Source organism: Lolium rigidum, chromosome 3 (assembly GCF_022539505.1).
Source record: "Lolium rigidum isolate FL_2022 chromosome 3, APGP_CSIRO_Lrig_0.1, whole genome shotgun sequence".
Taxonomy (NCBI): domain Eukaryota; kingdom Viridiplantae; phylum Streptophyta; class Magnoliopsida; order Poales; family Poaceae; genus Lolium; species Lolium rigidum.
This window is the reverse complement of record NC_061510.1, coordinates 211,735,632-211,747,267: the sequence shown is the minus strand read 5'-3', so window position 1 is coordinate 211,747,267 and position 11,636 is coordinate 211,735,632. Positions and strand designations below refer to the sequence as shown.

At 44.9% G+C, this 11,636-nt stretch overlaps 1 protein-coding gene across 2 annotated transcripts; it reads left to right on the top strand.

Annotated features, from left to right (window-relative positions):
* Window positions 1–4,127: 4,127 nt before the first annotated feature.
* LOC124698926 (putative 14-3-3-like protein GF14-H) lies at window positions 4,128–8,999 on the top strand. Of its 2 annotated transcripts, none has more exons than XM_047231316.1 (7): window positions 4,128–4,444; window positions 5,816–6,116; window positions 6,312–6,399; window positions 6,502–6,611; window positions 7,085–7,227; window positions 8,095–8,129; window positions 8,644–8,999. In XM_047231316.1, the coding sequence occupies exons 1-7, from the start codon at window positions 4,381–4,383 to the stop codon at window positions 8,647–8,649; spliced, it is 747 nt and encodes a 248-aa protein (XP_047087272.1). In that variant the 5' UTR covers window positions 4,128–4,380; the 3' UTR covers window positions 8,650–8,999. The 2 variants fall into 2 exon arrangements, with proteins under 2 accessions (XP_047087272.1, XP_047087271.1); XM_047231315.1 differs by having other exon boundaries at window positions 8,641–8,999.
* The last annotated feature ends 2,637 nt before the right edge of the window (window positions 9,000–11,636 follow it).

Below are 11,636 nucleotides of genomic sequence, written 5' to 3'. Positions count from 1 at the left end.
AAGCGGGCACCACTGTTTTGGTTGGTGCTCTTTTTATCTTGGGCGATCGTGTAAAATGTATTCCCATTTATCTCGTACCCTTGGAAAGTCGTTATAGTCTAAGATGGTGTCTTGGCCAACATGTACAGCTGATCTACAACATCATTTTCATTCTTTAAATGTTTTCTCAACCAACTGGCGAAAGTCTCCATGTGGGCCTTTCTAATCCAGGATTCAGGCATCCCCGGGTTGTCCGAGCGTAAAATATTCTTGTGTTTCTCGAAGTACGGAGCCACCAAGCTGGAATTGGTCAGAACTGTGTGGTGTGCTTCAGTCATAGAATGGCCGTCCATACATATCGTTGATTTCCTTCCGATCGTGCCTTTTCCACTTAGTCTCCCCTCGTGCCGCGATCGAGGAAGACCAATCGGCTTAAGGTCAGGAACAAAGTCAACACAAAAGTCAATTACCTCCTCATTTCCATAGCCCTTGGCGATGCTTCCTTCTGGCCTAGCACGGTTACGAACATATTTCTTTAATACTCTCATGAACCTCTCGAAGGGGAACATATTGTGTAGAAATACAGGACCGAGAATGGAAATCTCTTCGACTAGGTGAACCAGGAGGTGCGTCATAATATTGAAGAAGGATGGCGGGAACACCAACTCGAAGCTCGACAAGACATTGGACCACATCGTTCCGTAACCATGGTAGATCTTCCGGATTGATTACCTTCGAGAGATTGCATTGAGGAATGCACATAGCTTCACAATGGCTACTCGAACATTTTCCGGCAGGAGCCCCTCAAAGCAATCGGAAGCAATTGCGTCATAATCACGTGGCAGTCATGAGACTTCAGGTTTTGGAACTTTTTATCCGCCATGTTTATTATTCCCTTAATATTGGACGAGAATTCAGACGGGAACTTCATACCGCTCAGGCATTCAAAAAAGATGACCTTCTCTTCTTTGGTAAGAGCGTAGCTGGCACGACCTTGAAACCATTCCGGATGCCGGTCATCGGGGTCTTTCAAACGTTGCTTGGTCCTGCCGTGCTTCCTTTGTATCATTTGTCTTCCCATACACGCCCAAGAAGCTTAGCGAGGTTCACGCAAATATTCTTCGTAACATGCATCACGTCGATTGCAGAGCGGACATCTAGGACTTTCCAATATTCTAGCTCCCAAAATATAGATTTCTTTTTCCACATGGGTGCGTGCCCGTCAGCTCCCTTCGGAACTGATTGTCCGGCAGGACCCTTTCCAAAGATGACTTTCAAATCCTTGACCATATCAAATACCTCAGCACCAGTGCGTTCCGCAGGCTTCGGCCGATGATCTGTCTTGCCGTTGTAATGCTTGCCTTTCTTTCTTACGTTATGATTTTTGGGAAAAAATTGACGATGCCCCATGTACACGTTCTTCTTACAATTTGGCAAATGTACACTTTCAGTCTCATGTAAGCAGTGCGTGCATGCATTGTATCCCTTATTTGTCTGCCCCGAAAGGTTACTAAGAGCAGGCCAATCGTTGATGGTTACGAAAAGCAACGCTCGTAGGTCAAATTCCTCTTCTTTGTGCTCATCCCACACACGGACACCAGGTCTGCCCCACAACTGTAAAAGTTCATCAACTAATGGCCTTAGGTACACATCGATGTCGTTGCCGGGTTGCTTCGGACCTTGGATGAGCACTGGCATCATAATGAACTTCCGCTTCATGCACAACCAAAGAGGAAGGTTGTAGATGCATAGAGTCACGGGCCAAGTGCTATGGCTGGAGCTCTACTCGCCAAAAGGATTCATGCCATCTGTACTTAGACAAAATCTTATGTTCCTTGCGTCAGTTGCAAAATCTTTGAACTCTCTGTCGATCTTTCTCCATTGCGTTCCATCTGCGGGGTGTCTCAACTCCCCGTCCGACTTACGGTCCTCTTTGTGCCATCGCAACAACTTGGCATGCTCTTTGTTCCTGAACAGACGTTTCAACCGTGGTATTATAGGAGCATACCACATCACCTTGGCGGGAACCCTCTTCCTGGGTTTCGGCCCTCAACATCGTCACCGGGGTCATCGCCTCCGATATTATAACGCAATGCGGTGCATACCGGGCATTCATTCAAATTCTCGTATTCACCGCGGTAGAGGATGCGATCGTTAATGCATGCATGTATCTTGAGAACCTCTAAACCTAGAGGGCGAGACAACCTTCTTTGCTTCGTACGTACTTGGCGGGCAACTCGTTATTCTTTGGAAACATATTCTCCAACATTTTCAGCAAGTTTTCAAATGCTTGAGTCAGCTACACCTTCATGTGCCTTCCATTTCAGCAAATCCAGTGTGCAGCCCAGCTTTTTCAGACCATTATCGCATCCTGGGTACAACGACTTTTTGTGATCCTCTAACATGCGATCCAAATTCTGCCCCTCCTTTTCAGTTTCGCAGCGTCTCCGTGCATCAGCAATGGTCCGACCAAGATCATCAGCGGGCTGTTCTTCACCTTCCCCTTCACCTTCCCCACCTTCATCATCCTCCATGAAAGTATCACCGAAATGATCAAGATAGTTGTCATCGATGAAATCATCCCCTTCTTCATCTTCTTCCATTATAACCCCTCTTTCTCCATGCTTGGTCCAACAATTATAGCTTGGCATGAAACCGTGCCGAAGCAGTGCGGGTGAACTTCTCTTGAGGAAGAGTAACCCTTCGATTCTTACGGACAACACATGAACATATAACAAAACCCCCCGCTTGTTCGCATTAGCCACTACGAGGAAATCTTTCAAACCCAGTAGTGAACTCGCCGGAGAGTCGGTTACCGTACATCCATTGCCGATTCATCCGCATTATTATTATATAAAGTATATAATTAACCATCATGCATTTGTTAAACTAACTAGCTAGAAATAATAGAAATTAAACAATGAACTACACACATGCATATTTTATCAATGACACATGAAAGGTTCAAGTTGCTAACCGCGATCGAGGAAAAATAAATGAGAAAGCTCAAGTGTGGCTCGGACACTTCATATCATGTTTCTTTCAATCTCTCGGGCATTTCATCGAACACGCATAAGAGGAACCAAAATCAAACCCACCACCCACTTGTGAAGATTGTGAAGAAAGTGGCACCAAATGGCTAAGTGAGTGTGCTGAACGGGTATATATAGGCCTTCGGGCACCTTTAGTCGTGGTTGGCCAGGCCAACCGCGACTAAAGCTCCTCCCGTGCACCAGCTGGCCACCGAGCGCCCTGGGTCCAGGCCTTTGGTCGCGGTTCGCCTCCCGAACCACGACTAAAGACCCCATTAGTCGCGATTCGTATATTTTGGGAACTAATGGGGACGGATGAAAGGCTCTTTTTCTACTAGTGAAAAATGCACACTGAGATATACCATACATATTGCTATATTTTTCTTTAACTTTTTATCTGATGTGCTATAAAAGAACAAGTCAGAATGATCTTGTTCGAAAGGCAGAAATAAGAAACACCGAAATTGACCTTAGGTGGCCATTGAACTACGTGATTCCTAGTTTCTCAGACCTAAATATCTGTCTTGGGACCAACTTTGTGGACCATCAGTTAACACGTGCACCATGTCTGCTGTAAACAATGGGTCCATGATTGACTAAAGAATTAGCATCTGAAGCTACAGAACTCCAAATATCTTGGACAGCTAAGGAGCAGCAAGGCTTTGCCTTCATTTTGATTTAAAAAAAAACGTTAAGAGAGCACCAGCAAGCAAAGCATACTACATAGCTTAGAGTAGACCTCCTTTTCCATGGAATAAGAAATTCAGTAGTGACAAGAGGTGGCAATGCTCTTTGATCATCCAAGGTGGCAGCTGTCCAAGCATGGACAAAAATACTACTCATACTAGACATAAAATAAGTGAGCTTCAACATCATCTAATGAAATTAATAGCATCTGCAAAATTGACACGGAAAGATAATTCCCTCTCATCAATGGAACATCCTAAAAATATCAAATTATTACCCGATTCTCAAGAAAAGGTTTTCAAAAGGTGTGATATTTTGCATCTATGCGACAACATTAGAGGCAAAGAAGAAAATGAAATGATTTTTTAATGTATGGTTACGGAGGAGAGCTTCCTAGAGCCAGACGGAAAATATGCATCTGTCATCAGTGACCGCCAGGTCCTGAGCATCCCCCGGAACAAAATTCACAATCAGATCAAGTCAAGACTACTTGTTAACCAAAAGCCAACACATATGCAGGGGTCGCCATTAGCAAGAGCAGATCCCATAAGTAGAAAAGAAAAGGAAGAGGCACCCATTCCTTTTCGGGAAGGTAAAGATTGTCAAGGCAGAGGAGGGGAGAAGCCAAACTCAGAGCAGAGTAGAGGAATCACCACCAGTCCAGGCGGAGAACTGGGAGGAGATGGAGGAGAGGGGTAAGGTGGTGTGCATGGCGAAGCTGGCCGAGCAGGCGGAGAGATACGATGGTACGGTGCCCTCCCTTGGTTTGGTTGCGCCTTGCTTGTGTTGTGTGCAGTGTGTCTCTTCTTGGCGCTCTGCATTTCGGGTTGATCGCTGATATTCTTTGGCGGAAATTTGGGGGTTCTTGGTTCATGTGCCTGCTGGGACGGTTTGCCCTGCGATTCCCTGTTCGATTTACTTAGCTTCCTGAGCGGTGGCCTGCTGGCCATTGCGGCCATCTTGCTTATTTCTTCTGTCCATGTGTAAAATGTTCAGGTGTGTGGTAGTTGATCGCAAGCGCTGTTTCTTGATTATTATTCCGGGCCGATTTCATCCAATTTTGTTGCTTTTAGAGCCGTGCTGCCGCCCCAATTTGATGGGAAAAGTTTTTCATGATTATCATGGGGCCAATCTCGGCAAATTGGAGTGCTTGATTTTGTGGGGCCAAATCTATAATTTGGGTGATCCTGAGTTGCTGTGTTATGATGTTTAACAGTGAAAAAGAAGGATTTTGGGGATCATGGATAAATCATACTGTTATGAGATTTGGCAGACATATCATGGATCTATATATGTTACTCCCTACTTCTTTATGACCTAATAACTACACATGATCTATTGAACTTCCTAGTCATCTGAACAAGTGGAGCTGTGAAATCAGTCATTTGGTCCACATGCCAAGTGTTGGGTTAAAAGAGGTTGCAAAAGGCAGTGGTTATTCTTGTATGGTTGGAGTAAGCATCTCATTTTGGTAGGAATAGATAGCTCTTTGTGCTATATTAAACTGTTTTGGGGAATTTTAGATGCTTATGTGTTGTAAGTTCCCAGTGCTAACCACAAAGTAGTATGTCACTATCACATTTTGTTATCCAGTAATCTCTTTAGTTTGCACCTGTAAATTCTTTTGTTGGCAACTTGACATAGCATGTAAAGCTGGGTCTTGGCATGATATATATTAAGCCTCCCTAACTAATGTATCTAATCTATGTGATAAAATCATGAGTAAGCATTATAGGTTCCCATATTCCCTGATTTTCCTCCTTGGTGGTAGGCAACAATATGTTCCCCCTTTTCTTGCAACTGTGGTTGACCAGAGCCTCCTAACTCCTGGGAACTAGTTAGTGGGTCCTCTGCAGTTGTGCTTCTGCGTTGGATGCGTACCATTTTGTTTTGCAAACCTTTTCTGTTCGGGCAAAGGAAGAGGTGCGGTAACTGCGAATCATGGCATAGCTGTAGAGTTCTAGACACAACTTCTGAAGTAACTATGCAGTTAGTTGGGTTGGAAACGAATTGCTTCTTGAGTTTGATTTATTCCTCCAATAATCCAAAAGTTAACTTTCATAATTTCTTGAGCTTCCAAAGTTAGTTAACTCCTAATTCACTGTTGTTCATAGCAGATATGGTTGAGTTTATGAAGAAACTTGCCAGGTTGGATGTGGATATGAGCGCTGAAGAGAGGCATTTATTTTCAGTTGGTTTTAAGAATACAATTGGTGCAAGGAGGGCATCATGGAGAATCCTTTCTTCACTTGAGCAAAAGGTGACAGCGGGCGAGCAGGCTAGCAGGATGATAAATGTGTACAGAAAGAAAGTTGAAGATGAACTAAGGGTGATTTGCAATGAAATATTGTCAATCATTGCTATTCATTGCCTTCCCTTGGCCAATACTGGTGAAAACATTGTGTTCTTTTATAAAATGTATGTATAGGTTCACTAGTTCAGCTCCTTCTTTCACAATTGTGTTTTACTTTTCTCATGTTGGTCTACTTTCGGATCAGTATATTCAGAGTATTTCCCTCTATGCATTGGCATCCTCACATGCTACATATATATATGGATGTTTTCCTTATCTGGTTTGTACATGAGTCACTTCTAAAATTTGAATTATTACAGGAAGGGCGACTATTACCGTTACCTGGCTGAATTTAGCAGTGAAACTGAAAAGAAGTCTGCTGCTGACCAGTCACTCATGGCCTATCAGGTGCGGAATCATTCAACTCATACATAGGCTCAAGCTGATTTCTGGTTATAAGACTCACATTCTTGGCCTTGCCTCTCGCAAACTAATAATTGTTTGCTGCAGCACGCCATGGTTGTCGCCTCCACTGAGCTTTCACCTGCTCACCCAATCAGGCTTGGCCTTGCCCTCAATTTCTCAGTGTTCTTTTATGAGATAATGAACTGTCATGAGAGGTCATTCACCCTTAAGTGCTCCTTTTCATCCTTTGTTTGATGTTCTATAATTTAAAATGGATATCCCTATTTTTCATGCTTCCCTTGTTAAAATAAATAAATGCAATGGGCAGAGCTACCAGGAGTTGACTAGGTTCAGATGAACCTATCACATCTGTAGCTACTCTATTTGCTAGGTTACATTTGATGTAATCTTTTCCAAATATAAAGAGAACCGCCATGAAACACTTACGCATTTAGATAGTTAAATCCCAAAAAATGCAATGTTAAATAGTTAAATACTTTGACAGAGTGAGCACATTATCGGAGGTTTTCTTGGTCTGCCCTTAGTTTAGAGATACATGTTGGGACGATGTCAGTCTTTTTGTAATCCTAGCATGCCAGTTGGCACGGTGTCAGTGGTCACAAGTCCTTGAAAGCATGAAAGCACCGACCTTAGTTTGGGAGTTTTTCATCTTTGTTTCTCTTTGCAGAGCTTGCCAAGTCGCAAAACAAGCATTTGATGAGGCTACTAATGAGATTAATTCCGCTGGTGTGGAGGGCTACAACGACAGCATACTTATGATTGAGCTTCTGAAAGACAACCTAGCGTTGTGGACGTCAGAACTAAATGAAGGTGAAGCCATCATATTTTTTCTTCGTGGAATCTACTAATTTACCCTTTGCTTATTTTCATATGGTATTATCTTAGAGGTATTAATTTTGATGCGGTAGATAGAATAGCAGCAGAAATTCTGCGTATATGCCGTCCATCTAGATTCTCTATGCAAAGTATCAAATGGCAGCTGTAACCAGTAACCACAGATACTGGATACCTTATATGGTGGATAATGATACTAAAGTGAAAGGATACTCATGTAGGCACGAACAGGAAAAACTCTGAATTAATACAGAAGATATGATAACGTGGACACATGACCTGAACAATGAACAGTAATCACTCTGTAAGGGCATAACATTTATGTGAAGTCGATTACTTGGTTAGATTTGAAAGGGCCTACCGAGTACTGATCATGCTTGCTTTGCCATGTCATTTTGGACAAGTGCGTGCAGTACAATATTGTAATCCGAATACCGATCATGCTTTGATTTGTCTTGTCAACCTGTCCAAGAAAACCTCCCATGTTTTGTTTTGCCATTCTACCCAATAAAACAGCCACTCTGTAACGTTGCCTTATAAGACAAACTGAGAACCGCTTAAGCTACACAAATCTTAAAAATTTAGAACCCCTTAAGTTACACAAATCCTAAAAAGTTGGCGCAAGTATGGTGATCAGAGTAACTAAAAAGGTACCAAGAGAATGGTGTTTGAGATGGTGATGTCGATTCTCCACTTTGCTAGTGTCAGAAATATTCACCAACATTAATCTTGTTATGATCAGTATCTATTCTTTGTCAGTAATGAGTCCATGATTATAATTATGGCACGATGCCGCTGGTTTATCCATTGACAACCAAAACCATGGTCTCTTTATTTTGGCAGGTGAAACGGCTAAGGATAACGACATCGATATGGAGGTAGTGTGCTTCTTCCTATGACATCTATTTTGGCCCCGAAAATTGTATGCATGAAAAACATAAATTAAAAACATAATGAATAATCCAGTGTAGAAAGTAGTAATATCTGGAATCTCTTAGAGTGATATTTCCAGTTTTAAAATTTGGATCTTATGCAACTGCAAGAACTCCTATACTTCTATTAACATCTTCAGAAATACTGTTGCACATGTGAAAAGCATCTACTTACAGATGATAATTTTGAACCTGAAATTTATTGTAACTATTGAAACCAGAAGTGCTGAAGTATAGGTACCATTAATGTAACTAATCACATCAAATCATCAAAGAATCATTCTGCCTCTGTTCTGTCAATGTGCCTAATTCGGACACATCTGATGTAATACGTCTATGGGCAATCAGAGGTAGGATACCGCCAAATTTGTATGAACACACTATTCTGATGCTGTCATACTGCTAGACACTGCTGGTTTTGTGTCAATGTGCTGATGCAATTTTTCAACGTTTTTAGCAGGGATAACTAAAATCTGTTCAGGGCCATAGGATGTGTGCAAAATTACCAGAGCACCATGTTACTGAAAAGCCAGTGACCATCTGGAGCGGAACCATTTGAAAGTGCCTCTTGTTATCATGTAGCTTCGTTGTTTCGGAACTCTTTGCTTAGTGTGGTCCTATGTTATTGTTTTTTCCATAGCTTGGAGTGGTGGCCATGTACCCAGCTTTGCTCATATTTTGAGAGGTTGGATCGGTAATCATCCATCTTTGATGTTGTTGTTTCAGTTTTCTCCGATGCTGCTTTCCAGGCATTGTTGTATAATAGTACTAGCGAATAATATGTTACTAGTATGTCTCCGATCAAATGGCGAAAAACTGCCACTTTTACCAGTGAATACGTTTCACCCAACCTTGACATTAATCTTAGGTCAGGTTGAAGACATGTGCAGTTGTTGTAGAACATCAAAAGTGGGCACCCTAGGAGGCTAGGAGCTCTCTCAGGACATCAGAGTCTGGAGCAGCCCGTTTTCGTGATCTGGGTGTTGCTTGCAGCGGCGGTGCGGAGGATGGACAGAGGTGGTGGAGAGAGGGAGGGAGGGAGGGCTCGCGTGAAGGGAGTGGAGCTCGCCGGAAGTGAGGAAGCGCAGGAAGAGGCAAGGCAGTGGATGGTGCGGAAGGCCAAGATGGCTGGAGGTGGAATGGCTCGGTGCAAGTCAATGCATGTGTTGGACTGAATCTGCTCAGAGTAGGATATTTTCCCCATGGACCAAGCTTGCTCTACATTAATTTACATTGATGATATTTTTATTGGGAAAACTTGGGCAAGTCGAGGCGCTAATACTAATGAACTACACACGTTATCATTTATCAGTGACCATGTTCTCTGAGTGACGCATACCAGACGCAGCACATATCCATCCAAGTTGAATGTATGTACAAATGCATGTAAATGGTGCAGGAAGCTGGGCTAAAAATGGAACTTGATAAGTAGTTGTCCAATAAGACCAATATAACATTTTAGTATATTTTCTCCGCATAAGAAATCAACCTTGAATTAGTTTCTGACAGGAACCCTCATTTGGAACCCACAACATAGTTCATGGTACAGTTTATGTATCCGCAGATTCCACCAAGTGCACTACTCACACGGCTGGGCTAACTTTATTTGTCCGACCGAGGGCCAATCAGCCTCACGTTTGGTCGCCAGTCCGCGCTTGCAACATAGCAGAGTGACGACCAGTCGACCACTGCTTCCTTCTTCCTACTCTGCTCCTCCTTGTTTATCTCCTTGGCCACTGAGAATCCCATCTCCTTGCAATGCGGTTCGACCTTAGGCCTGCTTCTTGGGAAACTTGCTATGCAATTCTTCGTAGTCCGTCCATGTTGCTATCGGAACTGGCATTGCGTTACGCTAGTTGTCACCTTCAGTAACCTCTGGCTGAGCACCTTCAATGGAACCTGCAAGGCAGTATCAATATTGGGAATAATGATTTTGTAAGAGCATCAAGCCCACTTCTTTTGGGCTTCTGCTTATGCATAAGCCAGCTTATAAAAAACGGTGTGAAAAAACTGTGGTGGGAAGAAGCTCTAGAAACTAGTTACGCCTATTCTTTTAGACTTTTGGAAACTTGGCCCCTAAATTAGATATGTGTCCTAATTATGCTAGTTTTTGGGCTTATCAGAAAATTTAACTTCAAAATTCTGCCCATACCTTCTTGTAAAACTCAGCAATATTTTTGTTCCAGATATGACAAGCCGTGAAACAGTTGTACGTACAAAAAAATTCAACACTAGAGCAATTGCTTGGAGCAGCGGGTGGTTTCAAGCATAGCAGACGAGCTAGGTGGCTCCGGCAAGCGCCAGCATGCACGCGGGCAGGCAGACGAGAGCTATAACCTGGTGAATTGGATCGGACACATGCGTGTTCCGGTTGAGCTAGGAGAGTTTCTACGCCCGTCAGGCGGAGGCAGAGCAGGTTAGAGCATGTCTAACGGGATCTTCTAAATTTTTGCCCGTATAATATGAGTAGGGGCTCTATATTTGATTTCGATCGGTCGAAAACTCATCCGAGCTAGCAGACCCGTATCCCTAAATTGTAAAAGGACATATTTCTAGAATATGCCAAATCAATTTTTCCCCTCTTCTTCCCCCTCTCCTTCTTCCTCCTTCAGCCACTACCCTTGCCCCTGCCCCGTCCCGGCCGGCCGCCGCCCCCCGCCGCCGCCCTTGCCCGCCGCCACCGGCCGTGGGCCGGCCGCCCCCGCCCGCCACGGCCCCCGTCACGCGACGCCGCCCTGGCCCCTGCCGCGACCGACGCGAGGCACGGACGAGCGCCAGCAGCCGTCCCTTGGTCCCATGCCACGCGCGCACACCAGCCGCACCCAGGCGCGGTCGCCGAAGGCAGGGAGACCCACCACGCGCATATGGGAGCACCAGTGGGGCTCCATGGCGGAGCACGCCCGCGCAACTGCAGATCGACGGCGGTGTGGCGCACCAGGATGCGGGACCGGAGGGCGCCCTAGACGGTGTCGCAGGCGTGGGACTCCGCAGGCAGGGCGCGGCCGAAGGCCGGTGCAGGGCATGGCGCGATTGGGTGCGTGCAGGATCGCGATCTGGCGCGATTGGGTGCGTGCAGGAGAGTCAACGAGGCGGAAGCAGTTGCGATTTCCGGAAAGTTCAACGCGCCACAAGTGGGTGGGGGTTGGCCATGTATTCATCCTCCCCACCCGTACTTGTAGGGGGCGATGAGTCGCCCCGTAGCCAAAACTGAAAAAATTCGATACGGGGGGCTGATTTACGGGGTCTGCTAGACGGCCGGGTAGAGCTCTACCCCTATATCGGCGATTACTTTACGGGGTTGGGCCTTTTAGGAGTCTGTTAGACATGCTCTTAGATCGTCTTCAACAGCGTGCCCGACGGCCGGCTAAGGTCGGAGGCTGCGGGCGAGAGGCATGAATGGATAGAGAAGGATGCGGGGAACCTGGGGACGGGCGGGCGCCGGAGTAGTCGGCC